This window comes from Odontesthes bonariensis, chromosome 15 (assembly GCF_027942865.1).
Source record: "Odontesthes bonariensis isolate fOdoBon6 chromosome 15, fOdoBon6.hap1, whole genome shotgun sequence".
Taxonomy (NCBI): Eukaryota; Metazoa; Chordata; class Actinopteri; order Atheriniformes; family Atherinopsidae; genus Odontesthes; species Odontesthes bonariensis.
Genome location: NC_134520.1, coordinates 37,895,314 through 37,922,722, shown reverse-complemented (window position 1 = coordinate 37,922,722; position 27,409 = coordinate 37,895,314). Strand labels below are relative to the sequence as shown.

At 45.6% G+C, this 27,409-nt stretch overlaps 1 protein-coding gene across 1 annotated transcript; it reads right to left on the bottom strand.

Annotated features, from left to right (window-relative positions):
- Positions 1-1,259: 1,259 nt before the first annotated feature.
- LOC142400878 (nardilysin-like) lies at positions 1,260-27,409 on the bottom strand. The gene is made up of 31 exons (XM_075486134.1): positions 27,318-27,409; positions 25,483-25,688; positions 21,157-21,382; positions 20,967-21,048; positions 16,799-16,952; positions 16,196-16,269; positions 15,999-16,094; positions 15,788-15,910; positions 14,551-14,608; positions 14,387-14,460; positions 14,170-14,239; positions 12,663-12,740; positions 12,293-12,413; positions 12,142-12,200; positions 10,502-10,556; positions 10,240-10,344; positions 9,987-10,110; positions 9,757-9,843; positions 9,514-9,633; positions 8,240-8,291; positions 7,057-7,207; positions 6,429-6,556; positions 6,107-6,269; positions 5,561-5,592; positions 5,276-5,414; positions 4,219-4,266; positions 4,009-4,061; positions 3,632-3,715; positions 3,064-3,271; positions 1,877-1,966; positions 1,260-1,644 (listed from the first exon to the last, which is right to left on the bottom strand). The coding sequence occupies exons 2-31, from the start codon at positions 25,662-25,664 to the stop codon at positions 1,438-1,440; spliced, it is 3,243 nt and encodes a 1,080-aa protein (XP_075342249.1). The 5' UTR covers positions 25,665-25,688; positions 27,318-27,409; the 3' UTR covers positions 1,260-1,437.

Here is a 27,409-nt window from a genome sequence, read left to right as displayed (position 1 = left end):
CACTAATATAAACATGTACTAACACACATGCTTTTGTGCACTAATATAAACATGTACTAACACACACGCTTTTGTGCACTAATATAAACATGTACTAACACACACGCTTTTGTGCACTAATATAAACATGTACTAACATACATGCTTTTGTGCACTAATATAAACATGTACTAACACACACGCTTTTGTGCACTAATATAAACATGTACTAACACACACGCTTTTGTGCACTAATATAAACATGTACTAACACACACGCTTTTGTGCACTAATATAAACATGTACTAACACACACGCTTTTGTGCACTAATATAAACATGTACTAACACACACGCTTTTGTGCACTAATATAAACATGTACTAACACACACGCTTTTGTGCACTAATATAAACATGCACTAACACACATGCTTTTGTGCACTAATATAAACATGTACTAACATACATGCTTTTGTGCACTAATATAAACATGTACTAACATGCGTGCTTTTGTGCACTAATATAAACATGTACTAACACACGTGCTTTTGTGCACTAATATAAACATGTACTAACATACGTGCTTTTTTGCACTAATATAAACATGTACTAACACACGTGCTTTTGTGCACTAATATAAACATGTACTAACACACGTGCTTTTGTGCACTAATATAAACATGTACTAACACACGTGCTCTTGTTCACACATATAAGCATTTTAGATATTCAGATTTCAAACTGCAGGTTTCCTTGTGGTTCCCAGAGTTTCTGAAAGCAGTTTGGCTTCAGGAAGCAGAAACCCTCTCTACCGGCCCCCAGCTGGTCCAGGCAGATGGTTCCTGGTTCTGGTTCTGATGGAGGTGCAGCTCAGGACGGGGGATTGGATCAGAGAGAAGTTTCAGTGTTTCCTTAACTAGGATACTTTTTAAAATTGGATTAATTTGAAATGTAATGAATTGGATTTGGAGTGATTTGGTCAGATATAAATAAAAATCGAACTGAGTTTTAAATGAATTGAACACAAGCGGCTGAAATGAGTTCAGAGGGGGCGGGGCTTAGCCTGAGAAAAAGGGGGCGGGGCTCCGACTGCAGAGGATAACCTTCAGTGAGAATGAGGCACCTTCAGGACGAACGTGGTTCAACTCAGTTTTTTGTCAGCAGCAGAGAAACGTGCAGCAATGTTTTTATTCATATCATTTATTAATATTAATGTTTTAATATGAACAGAACAAACAAACATGGCCTCCACCTCCACACAAAGACAGCATGAACACATGTTTGAGTTAAAATGACCGACCAGTCTTTATTTCACACCGAAGCCCTGAGACAGCACGCTGCATTCACTGCAGCTTTATTACAACAAGATAAAACGACACGAGAAGAGACAAACATTCCTCAGTCCTTCATGTTGCCACGGTTACTCCTCAGGAGGCGTCCTGCTGCAGGGGGCGGGGCCTAGCTGAGGATTTTGTGGTACGGGTGGAGGGGGAGGGAGGAGGTGAACGCTCTGATGTCGTCTATCAGCGTGGCGTCCTGCGGCGCCGAGGCCGACAGGAAGGTCAGCTCGCTCACCTCGCCGTAGGCTGAGGGGGGGGCGTTGTTGGGGCCGCTGGCGGCGCTCTGATTGGGGGGGTCGTTCTCCTCCACCCCGAAACCCACCACCTGAAACAGGACACAGAAAGGTCAGAGGTCAGGAAACAGGACACAGAAAGGTCAGAGGATGAATGAAATTATGAATGTCTGGGGGTGCATTAAGAGAGGTTAAAGTGAGTGTGTGCCCCAGCTCATCTGTAGAAACCTCAGACTGGTTTCAGCTGAGCTTTACCCTCCAGGACAGAAAGGTCTGGGACAAAGACTCAGGATATATCTACACCATCTCTACAGCCTTACTCACATGCACACTGAGCTTCCTGCTGCCGCCTCCTCGGTGGTCCTGGAACCAGGAGACCAGCTCCTCCTTAGTGAAGACCTTCAGAGCCTCAATCTGCAACAAAGACCACAGAGTCAGAACCGCTCCAACGCCCACAGTCTGAGTCCTGACCTTCTGTTTGTGGGGGACTCTGGACCAATCAATAAAGACCTTTATGGATCAATCAATAAAGACCTTCATGGTCCAATCAATAAAGACCTTTATGGATCCATCAATAAAGACCTTTATGGATCCATCAATAAAGACCTTTATGGATCCATCAATAAAGACCTTTATGGTCCAATCAATAAAGACCTTTATGGTCCAATCAATAAAGACCTTTATGGTCCAATCAATAAAGACCTTTATGGATCCATCAATAAAGACCTTTATGGATCCATCAATAAAGACCTTTATGGATCCATCAATAAAGACCTTCATGGTCCAATCAATAAAGACCTTTATGGATCCATCAATAAAGACCTTTATGGATCAATCAATAAAGACCTTCATGGATCAATCAATAAAGACCTTTATGGATCCATCAATAAAGACCTTTATGGTCCAATCAATAAAGACCTTCATGGTCCAATCAATAAAGACCTTTATGGATCAATCAATAAAGACCTTCATGGTCCAATCAATAAAGACCTTTATGGATCCATCAATAAAGACCTTCATGGTCCAATCAATAAAGACCTTTATGGATCCATCAATAAAGACCTTCATGGTCCAATCAATAAAGACCTTTATGGTCCAATCAATAAAGACCTTCATGGTCCAATCAATAAAGACCTTCATGGATCAATCAATAAAGACCTTCATGGTCCAATCAATAAAGACCTTCATGGATCAATCAATAAAGACCTTCATGGTCCAATCAATAAAGACCTTCATGGATCAATCAATAAAGACCTTCATGGATCAATCAATAAAGACCTTTATGGATCAATAAAGACCTTTGTGGATCAATAAAGACCTTCATGGATCAATCAATAAAGACCTTCATGGATCAATCAATAAAGACCTTCATGGATCAATCAATAAAGACCTTTATGGATCAATAAAGACCTTCATGGATCAATCAATAAAGACCTTTATGGATCCATGGGGATCACTAGCAGGCATATGTTGTTAGTAGATGCAGATTCTTCAACAGAACATCATCTCACCTCTTTGAAGAGCCGGTCGAAGACGTACTGCTGCGTGATGACCTCGAACCAGTTCCGGTCCACCTCCTCCCCCAGGTGGGCGTCCTCGCACTCCTTCAGCTTGACCAGCGCCGTCACCTGCGTCTGGAAGGCGTCCTCGCTCAGAGCCGCCAGCCGCTCGCCGAAGCTCAGCAGGAACTCCTCGATCTTCGCCTCCACGAACTCTGAGCTGTGAGCAGAACCCAGAGGGATTTACAGGAGAACCGCTGTGATGGACCCGGGCCGGCTCAACAGAACCGGCTCAACAGAACCGGCTCCACAGAACAGAACCTGCTCAACAGAACCGGCTCCACAGAAGCAGCTCCACAGAACAGAACCGGCTCCACAGAACAGAACCTGCTCAACAGAACCGGCTCCACAGAACCAGCTCCACAGAACAGAACCGGCTCCACAGAACCGGCTCCACAGAACCGGCTCCACAGAACAGAACCGGCTCCACAGAACCGGCTCCACAGAACCGGGCCGGCTCCACAGAACCGGCTCCACCGGGCTGGTTGCTCGGTTACTGCAGACTCACAGCTCAACTCACCTGAACTTGGTGGCCTGCGTTTCCACGGTGACGGAGAACCCCAGCACCCCGGAGGTGTTCCTGCAGGTGGGGTACACCTGGTACCTGAGGGCAGCAGATCAGAGGGTTCAGGTCCAACACCCAGTCAGCACCAGCTGCAGTCTTTGGGTTTCATTAAAGTTACAAAGTTCAGAGATAAAGAGTCTGAGGACAGAAATAAACCAGCTTTTACACCCCTGTTCCTGTTCCTGTTCCTTTAAATTAAAAATAATAAAATTAAAAGCCAACATGTTTCAGTATTCAGTGAATTCTGTTTGTGACTTTAAGGAAACAAATGATTGAAGCAGTTAGAGATTCCATCAAACTAAATGTTTTTTATTCCTCTGTGAGTGTCTCACCCCAGCGTCTCTTTGGTCCTGAGGAAGTCAAAGCAGGGCTCCTCCATGTGCATCTATAACAGAAACAACACCAAGCTTCAGCTCCTCAGTGTGACCTCTGACCCCTGAGCTGAAGAACCAAGAAGAAGAAGTCCAGCTGACCTCATTCAGCTCAGAGGTTCATCTGAGAATCTTAGAGTGTTTATATCAGGTGAACATGTGGGTACTCACCACCATCAGCTCCATCAGAGCATGCTCCCTCAGCCTCTTTAGACCCGACTGCAAAAAACAGAGTGAGATCAGTGAGCTAATGCTAACTTAACTGCTAGTGAGCTAATGCTAACTTAACTGCTAGTGAGCTAATGCTAACTTAACTGCTAGTGAGCTAATGCTAACTTTACTGCTAGTGCACTAATGCTAACTTAACTGCTAGTGAGCTAATGTTAACTTAACTGCTAGTGAGCTAATGCTAACTTAACTGCTAGTGAGCTAATGCTAACTTAACTGCTAGTGAGCTAATGCTAACTTAACTGCTAGTGAGCTAATGTTAACTTAACTGCTAGTGAGCTAATGCTAACTTAACTGCTAGTGAGCTAATGCTAACTTAACTGCTAGTGAGCTAATGCTAACTTAACTGCTAGTGAGCTAATGTTAACTTAACTGCTAGTGAGCTAATGTTAACTTAACTGCTAGTGAGCTAATGCTAGTTTCCTCATTTTTAATTGTGTGACCCGTCTGGTTTAAATGAGAGTGTTCTGCTTTGATGAAGCCTAATTTGATAAAGTTTCAAATAAATTTTTTTAATATTTTGTTAATAAATATTACATGAGTAATATAGTATTCTTTGTCACATTTTATTTGGCATTAGTAAATAATAATGCACATTTACAGATATTTTACATGATATGAGTGATAACACGTGTTATATTTGGCACCATATGTGTGCCTTGAGATTTTTACTTGTCCTTTGGTGCCTTGGGCACAAAAAGTTTGGGAACCACTGATGTAGAGAGTTTGTTCCACCAAAATCTGACTGTTTCCCTCAAAGAAAGGTTTTATTGAGGTTTTTTTAACGGATGTTTAACACAAAGCTGGTTATAGAACCTTCTGCACATTCTATCCAGTCAGTTGGTCATCAGTGCTTTCTGAAGCTGCAGCTCCAAAGGAAAGAAAGAAATTCCTCCGTCTCCCACCTTTAAACACTACAGGTGAAGGTGCGTTTCACCATCCTCTCACCTGGAAGTACACGTGACCTCAGAGCTCACCTGGAAGTACACGGTGACCTCACCTGGAAGTAGACTGTGACCTCAGAGTTGGCGTCCCCCTTGTTCAGAGACTTGACTTTGCACAGGTGATGCTTCTGTGGCAGCTCCACCACCTGGAACAGGACGGGGACGTCTGCAGACAGAGGCTGGAACTGCAGCTTCCTGAACAAGTATAACACACAAACAGAAACATGTTCTCAGCTGTTTCCATCAGCTGGAGGCTGGAGGCAGATTCTACTTTAACAATAACATGATGAAATGTGATGTTACAATGTGACACCTGAGCGGTGTGGGGGGGGGATACTCACTCTGTGAAGCACTGCAGGAACTCTCTGGACTCCTGTTGGAGGAAATGACATCACACAGATCAGAGCTTTACTCACCTCTTCTCTGCCTAGTTCTTAATTCTTAGTCAGATTAAGGTGTATACATGCACTTAATAACTCAGTCTGATTGTGATTTAGTCAATAATCCGATCCGATCCAATTCTTAGTCAGATTAAGGCGTCTACATGCACTTAATAACTCAGTCTGATTGTGATTTAGCCAATAATCCGATCCGATCCAATTCTTAGTCAGATTAAGGTGTCTACATGCACTTAATAACTCAGTCTGATTGTAATTTAGCCAATAATCCGATCCTTTCAGAGTCATGTGACCCCACTGAGTGACATCACTAACAGGATGCAGTGAGGACTGTTGGTTTTGTCTCACAATGAGACTGAAGAGAACCCTCCAGACCTCTGAACTCTCAAAGGTTTCAGGACTGCAGTGCATGTGTCACAGGTGGGTGTGTGTGGTGTTTCTGTGCACGTTTATCCAGGTGTGTGTGGTGTTTCTGTGCACGTGTCTCACCAGGCTGGTGGCGTTGCCCTGCACCAGCCCCTCGGCGTAAAGCTCCGCCTTCAGCCCCCTGACGAAGTCCATCAGGTGGTCGACGGTCAGGCCGTCGGCGAGGACGCGATGCTTCTGGATGACGGACCAGCGGCAGTGCTCGAGGATCTGCAGGCGTACATCTCTGACAAGTGGAGCACGTGCACGCACACACACACACGGTATCATTCTGTGTGATCTGAGTCTATCAAGATGAGTTTAATTTCCTCGTTGAACAAATAAAAACAGCAGAGATGAGACAACAACATGCGGTCGGTGTGGCGGCGGGGGCGTGCGCACGTACTTGCCCAGCCTGTCGGGCCTGATGAGGATGTTGAAGTAGGTCTTCTTCAGCTGCTCGGTGAACATGTTGAAGACGCCCGGCTCCGTGCTGAAGTCGGCCAGCTGGTCCACGATCAGCTTCAGCAGCAGCTGGAGGGAGGAACAATTCTGTAAAAGTCTGTTGCTCACAGGCTTTTATTTTGTAAAAGTCTGTCGCTCACAGGCTTTTATTTTGTAAAAGTCTGTCGCTCACAGGCTTTTATTTTGTAAAAGTCTATTGCTCACAGGCTTTTATTTTTGTAAAAGCATGTTGCTCACAGGCTTTTATTTTGTAAAAGTCTGTTGCTCACAGGCTTTTATTCTGTAAAAGTCTGTTGCTCACAGGCTTTTATTCTGTAAAAGTCTGTTGCTCACAGACTTTTATTCTGTAAAAGTCTGTTGCTCACAGGCTTTTATTTAGTAAAAGAAGAGGCCTGCAAGTTCTACCATTGTGTGTGTTAACGTGCACTTGTGCGTGCACTTGTGCGTGCACTTGTGCGTGCACTTGTGCGTGCACTTGTGCGTGCACCTGTGCGTGCACCTGTGCGTGCACCTGTGCGTGCACCTGTGCGTGCACCTGTGCGTGCACCTGTGCGTGCACGTGTCCTCACCGGCAGCTTGTGGTTGAAGCCCTTCAGCCGGATCATCAGGCCGTGCTCTGCAGCCACCAGCTTGTACTCCAGCTGGGCCACGTCGGCCTCATAGGCCGGCTCTGCCAGGTTGTGGGCCAGGATGTTGACAAAGATGTCAAACAGAACCAGGCTGGGGGGGGGGGAACAGGGAGTCCTTCAGTGCTCACATACCGGCTGAACTTCCCTTTGTGTGGGAGCTGCATGAAGTTTCACTGTGCAGATGTTGCTCAGTTAGAAAGGGTTAGGGTTAGAGTTAGAGCTAGAGCTAGAGCTAGGGTTAGAGTTAGAGGTAGAGCTAGAGATAGAGTTAGAGTTAGAGTTAGAGTAAGAGTAAGAGTAAGAGTTAGAGTTAAGAGTTAGAGCTAGGGTTAGAGTTAGAGGTAGAGCTAGAGGTAGAGCTAGAGATAGAGTTAGAGTTAGAGTAAGAGTAAGAGTAAGAGTTAGAGTTAGAGATAGAAATAGAGCTAGAGATAGAGTAGGAGTTAGAGCTAGAGTTAGAGTTAGAGTTAGAGGTAGAGCTAGAGGTAGAGCTAGAGATAGAGTTAGAGTAAGAGTAAGAGTTAGAGTAAGAGTTAGAGATAGAGATAGAGCTAGAGCTAGAGATAGAGTAGGAGTTAGAGCTAGAGTTAGAGTTAGAGTTAGAGCTAGAGTTAGAGTTAGAGCTAGAGATAGAGTTAGAGCTAGAGCTAGAGATAGAGTTAGAGTTAGAGCTAGAGTTAGAGCTAGAGTTAGAGTTAGAGCTAGAGATAGAGATAGAGTTAGAGTTAGAGTTAGAGCTAGAGTTAGAGCTAGAGTTAGAGTTAGAGCTAGAGCTAGAGTTAGAATTAGAGTTAGAGCTAGAGTTAGAGTTAGAGCTAGAGCTAGCGATAGAGTTAGAGTTAGAGTTAGAGCTAGAGTTAGAGTTAGAGCTAGAGCTAGAGTTAGAGTTAGAGCTAGAGTTAGAGTTAGAGCTAGAGCTAGAGATAGAGTTAGAGTTAGAGCTAGAGTTAGAGTTAGAGCTAGAGCTAGAGTTGGAGTTAGAGTTACCCCCTAACCCATGAAGCTCTGCAGCCCATGGCCCTGTGGAGGTTCTGTGGGCTGCAGAGCTTCACCTCAGGCTGAACCCAGAAACCTGAACCTGCAGCATGGTTATCAGAGGTAACTCACTGAGTGTGTCTCTTACTTTTCAGGACTCTTCTGGATCATGGGGGAGATCAAGTTGAAGCGGATGTAGGCTGAAACACACAAACACACCCACAGACGTCACAGACCAGAACTAACCGCCGTCAGAAGGTTCTGCTGGTCATCGTCTGCAGCTGGACCTCAGACTCTGGGACGTCTGGTTTAAACTCATGTTTAAACTTTGTAAAGCAACACCATCTTCATGCTGTCACTATGAGACAAACCGGGTTAATGGATAGATAGATGGATGGATTAATGTATGGATAGATGGATAGAATGATGGATGGATGGATAGAATGACGGACGGATGGATGGAATGACGGACGGACGGACGGACGGATTGATTAATGTATGGATAGATGGATACAATGATGGATGGATGGATGGAATGACGGACGAATGGACGGATGGATGGATGGATTAATGGATGGATAGATGGATTAATGAATAGATTAATGGATGATAGATGGATTGATGGATAGATTAATGGATGGATAGATGGATGGATAGTCCCTCAGTGACTGGATAGTTTAGGGGTAACATTGCCACCTTTCATATAGGTGACCTGGGTTCATATCCCCTGCATGAAAGGTACTTCCTCCAGTAGGGGTCCTTAGGCAAGACCCCCTTACCCTACCTGTAAGTCGCTTTGGATAAAAGCGACTGCCAAATGCATAAACATGAACATAAATGGATGGATAGATGGATGGATGGATGGATAGATGGATGGATGGATGGATGGATGGATGGATGGATGGATGGATAAATGGATGGATGGTTGGATAGATGGATTAATGGATGGATGGATGGATGGATGGATAGATGGATGGATGGATGGATGGATGGATGGATGGATAGATGGATGGATGGATGGATGGATGGATGGATAAATGGATGGATGGTTGGATGCATGGATTAATGGATGGATGGATGGATGGATGGATGGAAGGATGGATGGTTGGATGCATGGATTAATGGATTGATGGATGGATGGATGGATGGATGGATGGATGGATGGATTAATGGATGGATAGATGGATTGAGAATCCCCTGAGATAATCAATAATCAAAGAAAATTAGTCATCATCTCTGACTCCAGCTTCTCCAAACTGTTTTTTCTGGTCATCTTTGGGAAGTTCAAACATGAGTATTTAGATGTTTTCTTGGGTGAAATAACAGACTAAACAAAATCTAACAAAAAGCATCAAATCCAGAATCAGCAGTTGGAGTTCCTCTGGGGTCAACATGTTATGGACCAATCACACGAGGGCTCACCTTTGGGGATCTTGAACTTGTTGTCCTTCTTGTACCACAGACTGCCTCGCTCGCTGTTCACGATCCTGACAGGAAACTCTGTGTCGGGACAGTCCGACGTTTTCAGGGTGAAGTCCGTTGCTGCAGAAGAAGAAGAAGAAGAAGAAGAAGAAGATAAAGAGTCAAACTGGTGCCAGAAACAGCAGCACCAGCTGCACAGAATAAACATTCTGACATTTTCTGTGGAATAAAGGTTATTCTGACCGATGAATTTGTTCTCAGCAGGAAGGTGGAGGTCGGGGTGGAGCTCCAAATCTGCTGCCCAGCGCTGCGCCCACTCCTCTGGGATGTCTGACCACACAAAACAAACACACCCAACATTAACCACCAGACTGATAAACTTCATTCATCTGCAGCTGGTGTCAGGATCAGCTGGAAGAGTCTGATGTCAGAGGCTGATGATGTCAGAGGCTGATGTGGTCTGAGCGTCGTACCCTCGCAGCTGTAGCTGGTACCGAACCACTTCTCTCTGAGGGGGCAGTGGCCTTCGTTCTCAGGCGACAGCAGCAGCAGGTTGGCTCTGTCGGGTGTCAGCAGGGCCTGCGCCGCTCCGATCACCTGAACACACCAACACAGGAGTGAACACAGGACCGGATCACAGTCTGGACCAGAGTCTGGATCAGAGTCTGGATCTGGATCAGAGTCTGGACCCCAGTCTGAATCAGTCTGGACCAGAGTCCTGCTTACCTCGGGGTCATACTCGAACATAAGCTGGTCTCCGGTCAGGAAGTCCTGTTTGGGAAACAGCTGCATGTTCTCACAAATGTTCTCTGCGAACTCGATGGGATCCGTCTGTGGGACAGAACCATGATCATGTGACAGACCTCTGATGTCATCTGTCTCTTTAAACCAATCAGTAAGACCGTGATGAGTAGCATTAGCTGGCTGTGTGTGGTTCTGGTGTGGTTCTGGTTCTGTTCTGGTTCTGTTGGTGTGTGTGCTGCAGTACCTGCTCCTGATAATGGAACTCGTTGGCTTCGATCTTCTGGATTTCTTCATAGATCCTAAAACAACACATTTAAACACATTGAGACATCAATTCAATTTTAAATTTTAAAATTTTATTGTCATTACACACATAACGAAACATAAGTTCTAGTACGACCCATCCAGACAGAACACATAAAAACAAACGAGGGAGACGGGTGACCGTGGCCATGCAGCTCAGTGTGCACGTAAGTCCATGAAGCACTGTCTCAGAGGCCATTGTCCTTGATAATGCGATGGAAAGTTTATCAGCCAGCCTAAACAGTTTCCACAGGAGTCCTCAGGAAGGGGAGGGAGCACATGGGGCAGAGCGTCTTATTTACATAACATCCAGGAGAAGCTGCAGCCAAGGCCAGCACAGGGGAGCCAGATTGAGATTACAAAAATTGTTTGGGTCAGACAGACTCTTAATCTTTCCGCCTGCCTTGAAGTCTTTGCCGGTGCGTCTCAATGGCGAATCCAAACAGCCAAATTGTGGAATGTACAGCCAAATTCAATTAATGCGGTTCTTCTCTTCTTCTATAACCAACTAATGATCTAATCTCCGTGTTCTACTGACCATCTCCTCCAGCTGCTCACAAACCAACTAACAAACACAACAGATCAAAAACAAACAATAAAACAAACAAACAAACCAACTAACAAACACAACAGACCAAAAACAAACAACAAAACTAACAAACAAACCAACTAACAAACACAATAGACCAAAAGCAAACAATAAAACAAACAAACAAACACAAAAAACACAACAACCAAAAACAAACAAACAACCCAACTAACAAACACAACAGAACAAAAGCAAACAACAAAACAAACAAACAAACCAACTAACAAACACAACAGACCAAAAACCAACAACAAAACAAACAAACAAACCAACACAACATCCAAAAACCAACAACAAACCAACACAACAGACCAAAAACAAACCAACTAACAAACACAACATACCAAAAACCAACAACAAAACAAACAAACAAACCAACACAACAACCAAAAACCAACAACAAACCAACACAACAGACCAAAAACAAACAACAAACCAACACAACAGACCATAAACAAACAACAAAACAAACAAACAAACAAACCAACTAACAAACACAACAGACCAAAAACAAACAACAAACCGACACACAAACACAACAACCAAAAACAAAAAAAACTAACAAACAAAAAATAATAAAGGAAAGGTTTTAAAATAAACAAACACTGCTTTGTTTCTGCTTTCATCGCGGCTGGTTCTTGGTGTTGGTTTGTGCAGAAGAACTGGTTCTACATCAGGAACTGGCTGAACCAGAACCTGCTCAGTTTTAAAGGTGTAAGAGTGAAGGGGGACCAGATGAAGATCAGTAGAACCAGGCTCAGCAGAACCAGGCTCAGCAGAACCAGGCTCAGTAGAACCAGGCTCAGCAGAACCAGGCTCAGCAGAACCAGGCTCAGTAGAACCAGGCTAAGTGGAACCCAGTTCAGTGGAACCAGGCTCAGCAGAACCAGGCTCAGCAGAACCAGGCTCAGTAGAACCAGGCTCAGTAGAACCAGGCTCAGCAGAACCCAGTTCAGTGGAACATGAGGGTGTGTGTTGTGGTGAAAGCTGACCTCTGCTGTGGGCCCAGGCTCTGCAGCATCTTCAGGTACTGGAACACAAAGTGGACCACCTGCAAACAAAGGTCAGAGGTCAGCACTCAGGAGAACACCTGTCGGACACACCTGGAACTCCAGGTGATAATAAAGCTGTGTGTTTATGGACCTGGTAGAAGTTCTGGTAGCCCTGGTTGGTGAGGGTGATGGAGATGGAGAAGATGGAGTAGGTGGTGTTCTGGTCGAAGCCCGTCTCGCTGTTTCCTCCAAACAGAGCCAGAGCCCAGCACCTGAAAACAATACAGGGGTCAGGTGACCCGGTTCAGGTGATCTCAGGTGACCTGGGTCAGGTGACCCGGTTCAGGCGACCTCAGGTGACCTGGGTCAGGTGACCCGGTTCAGGTGACCTCAGGTGACCTGGGTCAGGTGACCCGGTTCAGGTGACCTCAGGTGACCCGGTTCAGGTGACCTGGGTCAGGTGACCCGGTTCAGGTGACCTCAGGTGACCCGGTTCAGGTGACCTGGTGCAGGTGACTCACTTCTTCCTGAGCAGAGACAGGATGCTGCCAGCTCCCTCGTGTCCGATCAGCCAGGAGATGTAATGAAGAGGCTTCACTCTGTCAGATACACACAGAAATGATGATGATGATGATGGTGTCCATCTTTAAAACATTCAGCTCGGTTCTACAGAACCTGAGAGGTTACAGAACTTCACAGCAGGAACGAAACTGGATTATTTCCCATAAGGCCAAGCTTCATTTTAGGTGTGAAAAGCATCAGTGTCAACGCATGTTGGTGTCCCACAAGGTTCTGAATCAGGACTTCTGTTCTTTCATGAAACATCTACCTCTGCGAGACCTTTTATATGAATAAACTGAAGGTAAACCCGTCCATGTTTCCAGGACTAATTACCTCATTAAACTAAACATGAACCCGTCCATGTTTCCAGGACTAATTACCTCATTAAACTAAACATGAACCCGTCCATGTTTCCAGGACTAATTACCTCATTAAACTAAAGGTGAACCCGTCCATGTTTCCAGGACTAATTACCTCATTAAACTAAAAGGTAAACCCGCCCATGTTTCCAGGACTAATTACCAACTTAAACTAAAGGTGAACCCGTCCATGTTTCCAGGACTAATTACCAACTTAAACTAAAGATGAACCCGTCCATGTTTCCAGGACTAATTACCAACTTAAACTAAAGGTAAACCCGTCCATGTTTCCAGGATTAATTACCAACTTAAACTAAAGATAAACCCGTCCATGTTTCCAGGACTAATTACCAACTTAAACTAAAGGTGAACCCGTCCATGTTTCCAGGACTAATTACCAACTTAAACTAAAGGTGAACCCGTCCATGTTTCCAGGACTAATTACCAACTTAAACTAAAGGTGAACCCGTCCATGTTTCCAGGACTAATTACCAACTTAAACTAAAGGTGAACCCGTCCATGTTTCCAGGACTAATTACCAACTTAAACTAAAGATGAACCCGTCCATGTTTCCAGGACTAATTACCTCATTAAACTAAACATGAACCCGTCCATGTTTCCAGGACTAATTACCTCATTAAACTAAAGGTGAACCCGTCCATGTTTCCAGGACTAATTACCAACTTAAACTAAAGGTAAACCCGTCCATGTTTCCAGGATTAATTACCAACTTAAACTAAAGGTAAACCCGTCCATGTTTCCAGGACTAATTACCAACTTAAACTAAAGGTAAACCCGTCCATGTTTCCAGGATTAATTACCAACTTAAACTAAAGGTGAACCCGTCCATGTTTCCAGGACTAATTACCAACTTAAACTAAAGGTGAACCCGTCCATGTTTCCAGGACTAATTACCAACTTAAACTAAAGGTGAACCCGTCCATGTTTCCAGGACTAATTACCAACTTAAACTAAAGGTGAACCCGTCCATGTTTCCAGGACTAATTACCAACTTAAACTAAAGGTAAACCCGTCCATGTTTCCAGGACTAATTACCATCTTAAACCAAAGGTAAACCCGTCCATGTTTCCAGGCGAGTTGGACTCACCTGTAGTGTTTGCCCTGCGGTGGGACGGCCCAGCTGATGGTCAGGGCGTGAACCTTCCTCACAGGAACCACTGCAACACATCAGATTTCTACAGTTTTAGACTCAACAGGTAAAAAGCGGAGCAACAGACTCCAGAGATGAGCAGGAGGATAAACCCGGAGACAGTTTGGACACGTCTACTTCTTGGAAAAGAGCAACAACAGGAATGAAAAGTCACCTCTGTAGAGCTTGTTGAAGGCTGGTGTGTCAAACGGCTTCTGCAGGTCAGAGAAGTCGGGTCGACGTTCCCCGCTGGAGACAAAGCAAAGCAAAAACACGTTGGAACATGTATGACATCATCCATCGAGGCCGCTGTGTGTGCATGTGTGTGATGCTTCTTACTTGTTGGGAATCTTGATGAACACCTCCCTGACCCACTCCTCCAGAGTGTCCAGAGTCTCTACAGAAACACACAAGATTCAGAAAGTTCATCCAGGTTAAACTCTGGCTGTGTTCGAAACCGCATACTTCTCCTACTACTCCTACTACTCATACTAACTTTAACTTTTTTTAAGTTCCCGGATGCATACTAGATTCTCTGAAATGTTGGGTATGCATCATGAGGTTACTACTCATACTCTAACTACCCAAGATGCAACGTAACGTGACGTCTCCGATCGTCATTTCCTGTCAAAACGGCAGTTTCAAGCTAGCTACAACGAGGGTAGGTTCACTTCCTGTTTTCAAAACAAAAGCACCAATTGTATGGTAATGGCTTTCCCTATGATAAAAGGCAACGGGTATTTTATTTTGTGAAAATAACAGGAAGTACGTTGCTCACTGCAGCTAGCTTTAGTAGTGCCGAATTCGTAGGAACAAAATGGTAAACAGCCGGTATTTTGTCAGGTTTTCAACACGTTGGGGATCTAAACGACTACTTTCTCACCTGAAAATGTTTCAAATGTTGCTAAAGTTTACAGAGTTTAGAGCTTAAGAGAAATCAGCTTCAGGCCGGCTGATTTCGGCTCGGGCAGGAGTGAAATGCATTGTGGGTAAACGCTCTGCATACTGTCTGATCGATGAGTATGCAGTATGCAGTATGCAGTATGTAGTATGCAGTATGCAGTATGTAGTATGCAGTATGCAGTATGTAGTATGCAGTATGCAGTATGTAGTATGCAGTATGCAGTATGCAGTATGCAGTATGTAGTATGCAGTATGCAGTATGCAGTTTGCAGTATGCAGTATGCAGTATGTAGTATGCAGTATGCAGTATGCAGTATGTAGTATGCAGTATGTAGTATGTAGTATGTAGTATGCAGTATGTAGTATGTAGTATGTAGTATGTAGTATGCAGTATGTAGTATGTAGTATGTAGTATGCAGTATGCAGTATGTAGTATGTAGTATGCAGTATGCAGTATGTAGTATGCAGTATGCAGTATGTAGTATGCAGTATGCAGTATGTAGTATGCAGTATGCAGTATGTAGTATGCAGTATACATGGCGGCTGCAGCTCAGGGGGCGGAGCCATCATCAGCCAATCAGAGGGTCGGCGGTTCGAGTTTTTTTCATGTATTCAGGCAGAACCATCTGAGACTGATGGATCTGATGTGTCCTAACAGACAGTGGCGGTTTACCTCTGGACTGAACGGCGAGCGTCATGTAGTGAGCGGAGTAGAACCTCCTCCAGAAGTCCCGCAGCCGCTCGTAGGTGTTGATCTGCTTCTCTTTGGGCTCGTGCTTCAGCGTCTGAGCGTTACCTGACGGGACAAACAACACGTCAGCTGATCTGCAGGTGAGACGGCGCCAACAGGTGACTCAGGAATTAAAATCACTCAAGTGACTCACCCCAGCAGAACTTGCCCATCGGGTGTCCCGGTTTGGCCAGACTCCCGAACAGCATCTCCTTCCGGTGGGAGTCCGACGGCCGGGCCAGCTGGTACTCTGGGGGGGGAAACAGAACCGCAGATGAAGCGGAACTGGAGCTGGAACCAAAGGGTTCTGAGCTGGACCCAAAGGGTTCTTGGCAGAACCTAAAGACTCACCGCTGTCCACGGCCTCCACCTCTCTGTCGATGGCGTCCTCGATCATCAGAGGGCAGATGAAGAACTGAGCCCACCTGGAACACAGGTACCGCACACACGTTGCTACGGTTACAGCCAGCAGTGGACCTGACAAGAGCTTTGGAACCTGCACAACCTGTCAATCACAGCAGAGCCCCGCCCTCTCTGGTGGCTAACCCTAACCCTAAAGGGGACATATTCTACCCTTTATTTGACATTATGTGAGATGTATGAGACAGACTTTGGTCTAAGGGTTAGGGTTAGTTAAACCTTTACCTTGCTGGGTTAGGGTAGGGTTAGCCCTGTTGGTTTAAGGGTTAGGGTCGGGTTAACCCTCAACCCTGTTGGCTTAAGGGTTAGGGTAGGGTTAGCCCTGTTGGTTTAAGGGTTAGTGTCGGGTTAACCCTCAACCCTTTTGGTTTAAGGGTTAGGGTAGGGTTACCCTGTTGGTTTAAGGGATAGGGTCGAGTTAACCCTTAACCCTGTTGGTTTAAGGGTTAGCCCTGTTGGTTTAAGGGTTCTGATCTTAACAACCCGTTTTATATCAGTGAAAGAAGAAGAACGCTCCCAGCAGGTGGAGCTCACCTGTCCAGCGCCTCTCTGAAGTGCTTCCTCTGCACGTCGAACTGGAAGATGGTTCTCTCGCAGTCGGTGGAGGCGTTGTCGCTTCCTCCGTGTTTCTTCAGGAAGGCGTCGAAGCCGTTCTCTGCCGGGTATTTCTCGCTGCCCATAAACACCACTGAGCAAACAGCAGAGAGTCAGCACAAACCCATAATCTGTCCCCGATCAGCTCCGACCAGTTCCCCTGAGACTATCAGGTGTGGGAACAGGTGTGGAACAGGTGTAGAACAGGTGTGGAACAGGTGTGGGAACAGATGTGGGAACAGGTGTGGGAACAGGTGTGGAACAGGTGTGGGAACAGGTGTGGAACAGGTGTGGGAACAGGTGTGGAACAGGTGTGGGAACAGGTGTGGGAACAGGTGTGGAACAGGTGTGGGAACAGGTGTGGAACAGGTGTGGGAACAGGTGTGGGAACTGATGTGGGAACAGGTGTGGAACAGATGTAGGAACAGGTGTGGGAACAGATGTGGGAACAGGTGTGGGAACTGATGTGGCAACAGGTGTAGGAACAGGTGTGGGAACAGATGTGGGAACAGATGTGGGAACTGATGTGGGAACAGGTGTGGGAACTGATGTGGGAACTGATGTGGGAACAGGTGTGGGATCGGATGTGGGAACAGGTGTGGGAACAGGTGTGGGAACAGGTGTGGGAACAGATGTGGGAACAGATGTGGAAACAGTTGTGGGAACAGGTGTGGGAACAAGTGTGGAACAGGTGTGGAACAGATGTGGGAACAGGTGTGGGAACAGGTGTGGGAATAGATGTGGGAACAGGTGTGGGAACAGGTGTGGGAACAGATGTGGGAACAGGTGTGGGAACAGATGAGGGAACAGGTGTGGGAACAGGTGTGGAATAGATGTGGGAACAGGTATGGAACAGATGTGGGAACAGGTGTGGAATAGATGTGGGAACAGGTGTGGAACAGATGTGGGAACAGATGTGGGAACAGATGTGGGAACAGATGAGGGAACAGGTGTGGGTGGGAACAGGTGTGGAACAGGTGTGGGAACAGGAGTGGGAACATGTGTGGAACAGGTGTGGGAACAGGTTTGGGAACAGGTGTGGGAACAGATGTGGGAACAGATGTGGGAACAGATGTGGGAACAGGTGTGGGTGGGAACAGGTGTGGAACTGATGTGGGAACAGGTGTGGGAACAGATGAGGGAACAGGTGTGGGAACAGGTGTGGGAACAGGTGTGGAAACAGATGTGGGAACAGGTGTGGGAACAGGTGTGGAAACAGATGTGGAACAGATGTGGGAACAGGTGTGGGAACAGGTGTGGGAATAGATGTGGGAACAGGTGTGGGAACAGGTGTGGGAACAGATATGGGAACAGGTGTGGGAACAGATGAGGGAACAGGTGTGGGAACAGGTGTGGAATAGATGTGGGAACAGGTATGGAACAGATGTGGGAACAGGTGTGGAATAGATGTGGGAACAGGTGTGGAACAGATGTGGGAACAGATGTGGGAACAGATGTGGGAACAGATGAGGGAACAGGTGTGGGTGGGAACAGGTGTGGAACAGGTGTGGGAACAGGTGTGGGAACAGGTGTGGAACAGGTGTGGAAGAGGTGTGGGAACAGGTTTGAGAACAGGTGTGGGAATAGATGTGGGAACAGGTGTGGGAACAGGTGTGGGAACAGATGTGGGAACAGGTGTGGGAACAGATGAGGGAACAGGTGTGGGAACAGGTGTGGAATAGATGTGGGAACAGGTATGGAACAGATGTGGGAACAGGTGTGGAATAGATGTGGGAACAGGTGTGGAACAGATGTGGGAACAGATGTGGGAACAGATGTGGGAACAGATGAGGGAACAGGTGTGGGTGGGAACAGGTGTGGAACAGGTGTGGGAACAGGTGTGGGAACAGGTGTGGAACAGGTGTGGGAACAGGTTTGGGAACAGGTGTGGGAACAGATGTGGGAACAGATGTGGGAACAGATGTGGGAACAGATGTGGGAACAGGTGTGGGTGGGAACAGGTGTGGAACTGATGTGGGAACAGGTGTGGGAACAGATGAGGGAACAGGTGTGGGAACAGGTGTGGGAACAGGTGTGGAAACAGATGTGGGAACAGGTGTGGGAACAGGTGTGGAAACAGATGTGGAACAGATGTGGGAACAGGTGTGGGAACAGGTGTGGGAATAGATGTGGGAACAGGTGTGGGAACAGGTGTGGGAACAGATGTGGGAACAGGTGTGGGAACAGATGAGGGAACAGGTGTGGGAACAGGTGTGGAATAGATGTGGGAACAGGTATGGAACAGATGTGGGAACAGGTGTGGAATAGATGTGGGAACAGGTGTGGAACAGATGTGGGAACAGATGTGGGAACAGATGTGGGAACAGATGAGGGAACAGGTGTGGGTGGGAACAGGTGTGGAACAGGTGTGGGAACAGGTGTGGGAACAGGTGTGGAACAGGTGTGGAAGAGGTGTGGGAACAGGTTTGGGAACAGGTGTGGGAACAGATGTGGGAACAGATGTGGGAACAGGTGTGGGTGGGAACAGGTGTGGGAACAGGTGTGGGTGGGAACAGGTGTGGGAACAGGTGTGGGAACAGGTGTGGGAACAGATGTGGGAACAGATGTGGAAACAGTTGTGGGAACAGGTGTGGGAACAAGTGTGGAACAGGTGTGGGAACAGGTGTGGGAACAGGTGTGGAAAGAAATGTGGGAACAGATGTGGGAACAGGTGTGGAACAGGTGTGGGAACAGATGTGGGAACAGATGTGGGAACAGGTGTGGGAACAGGTGTGGAACAGAAGTGGGAACAGGTGTGGGAACAGGTGTGGGAACAGAGGTGGGAACAGGTGTGGGAACAGGTGTGGAAACAGATGTGGGAACAGGTGTGGGAACAGGTGTGGAAACAGATGTGGAACAGATGTGGGAACAGGTGTGGGAACAGGTGTGGGAATAGATGTGGGAACAGGTGTGGGAACAGGTGTGGAACTGATGTGGGAACAGGTGTGGGAACAGATGAGGGAACAGGTGTGGGAACAGGTGTGGGAACAGGTGTGGAAACAGATGTGGGAACAGGTGTGGAACAGATGTGGGAACAGGTGTGGGAACAGGTGTGGGAATAGATGTGGGAACAGGTGTGGGAACAGATGTGGGAACAGGTGTGGGAACAGGTGTGGGAACAGATGTGGGAACAGGTGTGGAACAGGTGTGGAACAGGTGTGGAACAGGTGTGGAACAGATGAGGGAACAGGTGTGGGAACAGGTGTGGAACAGGTGTGGAACAGGTGTGGAACAGATGTGGGAACAGGTGTGGGAACAGATGTGGGAACAGATGTGGGAACAGGTGTGGGAACAGATGAGGGAACAGGTGTGGGAACAGGTGTGGAATAGATGTGGGAACAGGTATGGAACAGATGTGGGAACAGGTGTGGAATAGATGTGGGAACAGGTGTGGAACAGATGTGGGAACAGATGTGGGAACAGATGTGGGAACAGATGAGGGAACAGGTGTGGGTGGGAACAGGTGTGGAACAGGTGTGGGAACAGGTGTGGGAACAGGTGTGGAACAGGTGTGGAACAGGTGTGGGAACAGGTTTGGGAACAGGTGTGGGAACAGATGTGGGAACAGATGTGGGAACAGATGTGGGAACAGGTGTGGGTGGGAACAGGTGTGGAACAGGTGTGGGAACAGGTGTGGGAACAGGTGTGGAACAGGTGTGGAACAGGTGTGGGAACAGGTGTGGAACAGGTGTGGGAACAGGTTTGGGAACAGGTGTGGGAACAGATGTGGGAACAGATGTGGGAACAGATGTGGGAACAGGTGTGGGAACTGATGTGGGAACAGGTGTGGGAACAGGTGTGGGAACAGATGTGGGAACAGGTGTGGGAACAGGTGTGGGAACAGATGTGGGAACAGGTGTGGGAACTGATGTGGGAACAGGTGTGGGAACAGGTGTGGGAACAGATGTGGGAACAGGTGTGGAACAGATGTGGGAACATGTGTGGGAACAGATGTTCTTTAGCTTTAAACCAACACGTCCACAGAGCTGCTTTTTAACAAACAGCAGAAGGTCCCTGACATGTTAGAGGCGCCTGCACGTGGCCAGATGGTGGCGCTCAGGAGACATTAAATCCCACCAGAAGAAGAAAGTCCTGACACCAAACTCACTGTGTTCCAGGAAGTGGGCCAGGCCCGGCAGCTCGTCCGGGTCGCTGAAGCTGCCGACGCTGATGCAGAGGGCGGCGGCGGCCTGGAAGAAACACACTCATCAGTCACATGACCAGCTGCAGTTTCACTTTAACTAAAAGGAAGAGTCAGGCCTTCATCCGTGGCCCCGCCCCCCACATCTGTCACTAACCTGCTTCTCAGAGCTCCTCGCCTTCTTCCCTGAGCTCTCCTCATCCAGCTCGTCAGACTCCACGCCTTCATCCTCCTCCTCCTCCTCGGAGCCCTCACCAGAGTCCCCCTCTTCCTCCTCCTCCTCCTCGCTCGGCTCCTCCTCCTCCTCGCCGCCTCCCGTCCCTTCGGCGCCGCTGAAGTCGGAGATGAGGAGCACTCGGAGGCCGTTGCTCAGCTCGATGTATCTGCAGAGTCACAGTTCAGCCACTGATCACACCTGAGGCCGAAGAACCAGCTCCGTGCTGTCTGCACAGCGCTGAGTCATCGAACCGCAGGGAACAAATATATATATATATTTATATATAAACTAACCTGTCATAAATAAATATATATATATATATATATTTATATAAACTAACCCGTCATACATATATTGTATATATGTATGACGGGACGGTGATGAGTCTGCATACAGACGGGAGGTTGAGCGGCTGGTCTGCTGGTGTGGTCAGAACAATCTGGAGCTGAACACGCTAAAAACAGCGGAGATGACAGTGGACTTTAGGAGAAGCCCCCCCACTCTGCCACCCATCACCATCACCAACAACGCAGTGTCTGCTGTGGAATCCTTCAGGTTTCTAGGCTCCACAATCTCTCAGGACCTGAAGTGGGAGACCAACACAGTCACCACCATCAAAAAGGCCCAGCAGAGGTTGTACTTCCTGCGGCAGCTCAGGAAGCTCAACCTACCTAAGGAGCTGCTGATCCAGTTTTACACCGCCATTGTTCAGTCTGTTCTCTGTTCATCCATCACCGTTTGGTTCGGATCAACCACCAAACAGGAAAAAAACAGACTGCAACGGACAATAAGGTCTGCAGAGAATTATTGGTGTCAGCCTGCCCTCCATCCAGGATCTGTACCTGTCCAGAGTCAGGAAACGGGCAGGTAACATCTCTGCAGACCCATCACACCCTGGACACAAACTGTTTAAACTCCTCCCTTCTGCAAGGCGCTACAGAACTCTGTACGCCAAAACAACAAGACACAGGAACAGTTTTTTCCCTCAGGCTGTCTCTGTGTTAAACAGCTAAAACCGAACTTCAGTGTTTCATCCTTGCACCATGCACCAATTTGCACTTCTGATTTAATCTTGTTCTATGTCTATTTTTTGTCTATATTTTGAAATTGTTGCACTAAAGAGAGTGAGGTGTAACCGGAGTCAAATTCCTCGTGTGTGTCCACATACCTGGCAATAAAAAGCGATTCTGATATATAATATATATATATATATTTATATATAAACTAACCTGTCATATATAAATATATATATATATATATATATATAAACTAACCCGTCATAAATATATACAGTATATATATAAATATATATATATATATTTATATATAAACTAACCTGTCATAAATAAATATATATATATATTTATATAAACTAACCTGTCATAACTAAATATATATATATATATATATATATATATATATATTTATATAAACTAACCCGTCATAAATATATACAGTATATATATAAATATATATATATATATATAAACTAACCTGTCATAAATAAATATATATATATATATATATATATATACATATATATATAAACTAACCCCTCATAAATATATACAGTATATATATATATAAATATATATATATTTAAATATAAACTAACCTGTCATAAAAAAAATATATATATATTTATATAAAAACTAATCCGTCATAAATAAATATATATATATATATATATATATATATATATACATATATTTATATAAACTAACCTGTCATTAGGGATGGGAATCGAAAACCGTTTCTTGTTGAGAACCGGTTCCCAGTGTTTCAATTCCTTGGAATCGTTTGGCGATTTTGCAAACGATTCCCTTATCGATTCCAGTGGGCGCGAATGACGTCACCACGCAGCGTTGCATGGCGAGTCCTGCGCAGCCAGCAGCCAACAGTAAACATGGCGCCCAAGCGGTACAAACGCTCGAAAGTTTGGTTCCACATCCCTAAAAAAGACGACAACAGGGCAACTTGCAAAGTGAATATTTCACCAAAGGGAGGAAATACTACCAACATGCAATAACTATGAATGAATGTCGCGTTTTCGATCCGCTCCGGACTAACGTTGGTGAATCTGAACCCAGCAACGTTAGCAACGTTAGCAACGTTAGCAACGTTAGCAACGTTAGCATGTCCTCGGCTAACACTGCAGGTCACTAACTAACAAACACTGCCTATCATGTTAGCAGCATTTGCCTGATTGTAAAAGCTGCTGTTAGTAACGGTTAAGGTTAAATGAATGCCTTCTCAGGCATTACATTTAGATGAAATCATGAGAGACAGAGCCTGACTGGCTCAGAGCCAGAGGCTGGTGGTACTACCCCCAGTTCACCTCTACCTCCAGCTTCTCCTTTCACCAGAGCAGGAAGAGTTAAATTACCCAGGCCAGGATAGACCAATGTGGACCTCACCGTTGTTGGGTTTGTGAGGTCATGACTCGTGTTACTTCTAAACTAAACAAAGTTGATGCTAATCGAAAATGGAATTGGAATCGTAAAAATCTTATCAATTCCCATCCCTACCTGTCATATATATATATATATATTTATATAAACTAACCTGTCATAAATAAATATAAATATTTATATAAACATATATATAAACATATATATATATATATATATATATATATATATATATATATATATTTATATAAACTAACCTGCCGGCTTCCTGCAGCAGAGCTTTGGCAACAACAAGAAAATAAACCAGTTCAAAGGATTCTATAACTAACCCGTCTTTTTCTTTGTTAAGCCACTCAACTCTGAACTAGTGTTGGCAAAATGAGGCTTTTTGAAGCATTGTGTCCTAAAGTGGTTCACGACCCGAAGCTTCATTCGGTTCCCTTGGGTGACATCTACTGGCAGCAGCGATTATTGCACCATATAATGACACTATAATAACACTTATGTATGTATGTGTGTTGTACATGTGTGTTTGTAGTACCTCATTACAGATTCTGAGTAATTTACCCATGAAATAATAATTTAAAAACAATGTGAAGATCTTTGGTTTGTCATTCATATTTTCTTTGGGAGTGTACTTGTGTTATTTCAGGTGTTTTTATTCAAGAAAAGTATTTTTTGCTCAGTGGAAGGGCTCAAACGGTTTCTTTTTTTTTTTTAACAATTTCTCCAGCTTTGGAAAATACTCTGCCACAGGGAACAGAGGAGGCTGGTGGGACCAGGAACTGTTTGGCTCGAAATATTCCCACACTTTGGGAATGCTTCCTCGATGGTTGCTCCATGACTGAATAATCCAAAACTCTGAATATCAAAAAACGAGAGCTGTTCGTAAAATATAATACGTGCAGAACGGGGACATGAACCGGGGCTTCAGCCATCTTTAATACACTGAATTGTGCCAAATGTCCAAAGCTCCGCCCATCAACTCTGAGCTGTGAACCATTCAGGCAGGAAGAAGGCTCCTGCTTAACGATTCGGTTCTTTGTCGGTTCCCTTATCGATTCTCATTTGGAGAAAAAGGACAACAAACCGGTGGATTAGCATCAACTTTGTTTAGTTTAGAAGTAACACGAGTCGTGACCTCACAAACCCAACAACGGTGAGGTCCACATTGGTCTATCCTGGCCTGGGTAATTTAACTCTTCCTGCTCTGGTGAAAGGAGAAGCTGGAGGTAGAGGTGAACTGGGGGTAGTACCACCAGCCTCTGGCTCTGAGCCAGTCAGGCTCTGTCTCTCATGATTTCATCTAAATGTAATGCCTGAGAAGGCATTCATTTAACCTTAACCGTTACTAACAGCAGCTTTTACAATCAGGCAAATGGTGCTAACATGATAGGCAGTGTTAGTTAGTTAGTTACCTGCAGTGTTAGCCGAGGACATGCTAACGTTGCTAACGCTGCTAACGTTGCTGGGTTCAGATTCACCAACGTTAGTCCGGAGCGGATCGAAAACGCGACATTCATTCATAGTTATTGCATGTTGGTAGTATTTCCTCCCTTTGGTGAAATATTCACTTTGCAAGTTGCCCTGTTGTCGTCTTTTTTAGGGATGTGGAACCAAACTTTCCAGCGTTTGTACCGCTTGGGCGCCATGTTTACTGTTAGCTGCTGGCTGCGCTGGACTCGCCACGCAACGCTGCGTGGTGACGTCATTCGCGCCCACTGGAATCGATAAGGGAATCGTTTGCAAAACCGCCAAACGATTCCAAGGAACTGAAACACTGGGAACTGGTTCTCAACAAGAACCGGTTTTCGGTTCCCATCCCTGGTCCACACAGAACAACAATCTCTCCCACCTGTACTTCTTTGGGTCGCTGGGGGACTTGATGATCTCGGGGTCTCCCTGCTCATCGGGGGCAGCTTCTGCGTCTCCAGCGGCCGACCTTCTGTCCTGCGGAGGCGGGGGCTCACCCTGCTCCGGGACCGCCACCTGACCCGGTGCCCCGGCGCCGCTCACAGACTTGTTGGTGTGAGGCATCTCCAGCAGACCCGAGGGACAGTGCTGGGACACAGGAGGCAGGATTCAGGTGAGATTCAGCTTTAACTGTTTAACTGAAACACTCATTCATTCACTCAGCTTTTATTTATGCTGACAGCTCTTTGAAACTGAGAGGATTTCCAATCCAACTTTATTTATATAGCACTTTAAAACAACACAGTTGTACGGAAGAGTATTAGGGCCAGGCATAAGAAAAAATAATAATATTTTGCCTGTATGTCGACTTTATTCTCGACAGGCAAAATCTAAATATTTTTTCTGATGCCTGGCCCTAACACTCTTCCGTACAGTTGGCCAAAGTGCTGCACACAGATATAAAATAAAAGTGAAACATAAAAACCATAGAAATATACAAAAAGTAAAACACTAAAAAGTCAAAACCTCAGACTGAATTAAATGTTTACTCATTTCAAAGATACTCTGTGGTTGATGGACCAAGAACTGGACGATGGGTTAAAGAGATGGCATCAAACATGACAATGGAAAAGATAACATCCATTATTAGACGGAAACAACATGTTTTTGATGATACCTGGAGACCTTTTATAAGTTTTCTAAGACATGATGCTAATGTTGGTAACTTGCTCCAGCAAGAAGAACCTTTGAGGGAGTAGAATGTCTGCGTGATACGATATAATGTTCTGAGAAACTCATTAGCGCTGTAACTGTTTTCAGTACATATATTTAAAAAGTATGTATTATATATTTATTCATTTATCTCTATTTCTATGTTTTATTTTTATTTCATTTATTTATTTACTTACTGCTTTTTTGCTTTATCTTCATCTTATTTTTAGACTTTTAACATGTTTTTCTTATACTTATTTGGTGGGGGGGGGAGAGGGGAGGGGAGGGAGAATAGGGAGGAAAAGTTTGCTTTGTTGCCTTGTTTGACTTGATGTAATTTGCAAACAAAAAATAATAAACACATGTATTAAAAAATATACTCTGTGAATCTAATGAAGATAAATAATGTACATTTGTCATTACAGTGTTCACTGATATTAAAGCCTGGCACTGCAACCATTAGCATGATTAGCACTTGTTTTTATGACTCATTTTAACTTTAAATGTGCATTTTTGGGATAAAATCTGAGCCGAATTCACCAGTGTCCCCTAATATGTTAAAAACGGAACGGTGCAACATTTTATCACTTAAGATTTGGCAGAAAACACAGTCAAATCAGACATTTTGGGTTCTTTCTGAGGCAGTTCGCTTTCTGCGGGGAAGCTGCGTGGAGCGTCACGCCGGTCTCCGCGGCTTCCGTCAGTGGACCAGACCTCACGTTAAAATCAGGGAATTTAACAAAGAGCTTCACAGTTTAGCCCACAGGAACAACGCAAAGCGAACAGGCTTAAATGTTGGCGCTGAAGTCGAATATTTCTCAGAAACCTTACTACACATTACTCTGAGAGGAAGCAGGGATTTGAAGTTAAACCGTTTAACCAGCTGGTAACTGGTCTAACTAAGCAGCGGAGCGGCTCTGTTAGCTGAGACTTAGCTAATCCTGCTAACGGTTAGCTGTGCTGCTTCTCCCCGGCAGCGGTCCGGTTCTCCCGGCAGGTGAGCGGCTCCCACCGGGGCTCTGAGCCGCGCCGCCGCCTGAACTGTCGGTGGAAGAAGGCGCTCACCTCGGTGTCGGGTCGGACAGGTTCCGCTGGAAGTTTAGAGTTTCACTGAAGCAGCCTAGCTGGAGAGCGAACTGCGACGGGTCAAAACAAAG

What these genes read in the sequence shown, in the direction of transcription:
- LOC142400878 (XM_075486134.1), bottom strand. Translation starts at nt 25,664, where the DNA reads ATGCCTCACACCAACAAGTCTGTGAGCGGCGCCGGGGCACCGGGTCAG. An exon ending in AGTTCCATTATCAGGAGCAG is followed by an intron (nt 10,345 to 10,501) that starts GTACTGCAGCAC and finishes TCTGTCCCACAG; the next exon opens with ACGGATCCCATCGAGTTCGC. An exon ending in AGGCCCGACAGGCTGGGCAA is followed by an intron (nt 6,270 to 6,428) that starts GTACGTGCGCAC and finishes TCCACTTGTCAG; the next exon opens with AGATGTACGCCTGCAGATCC.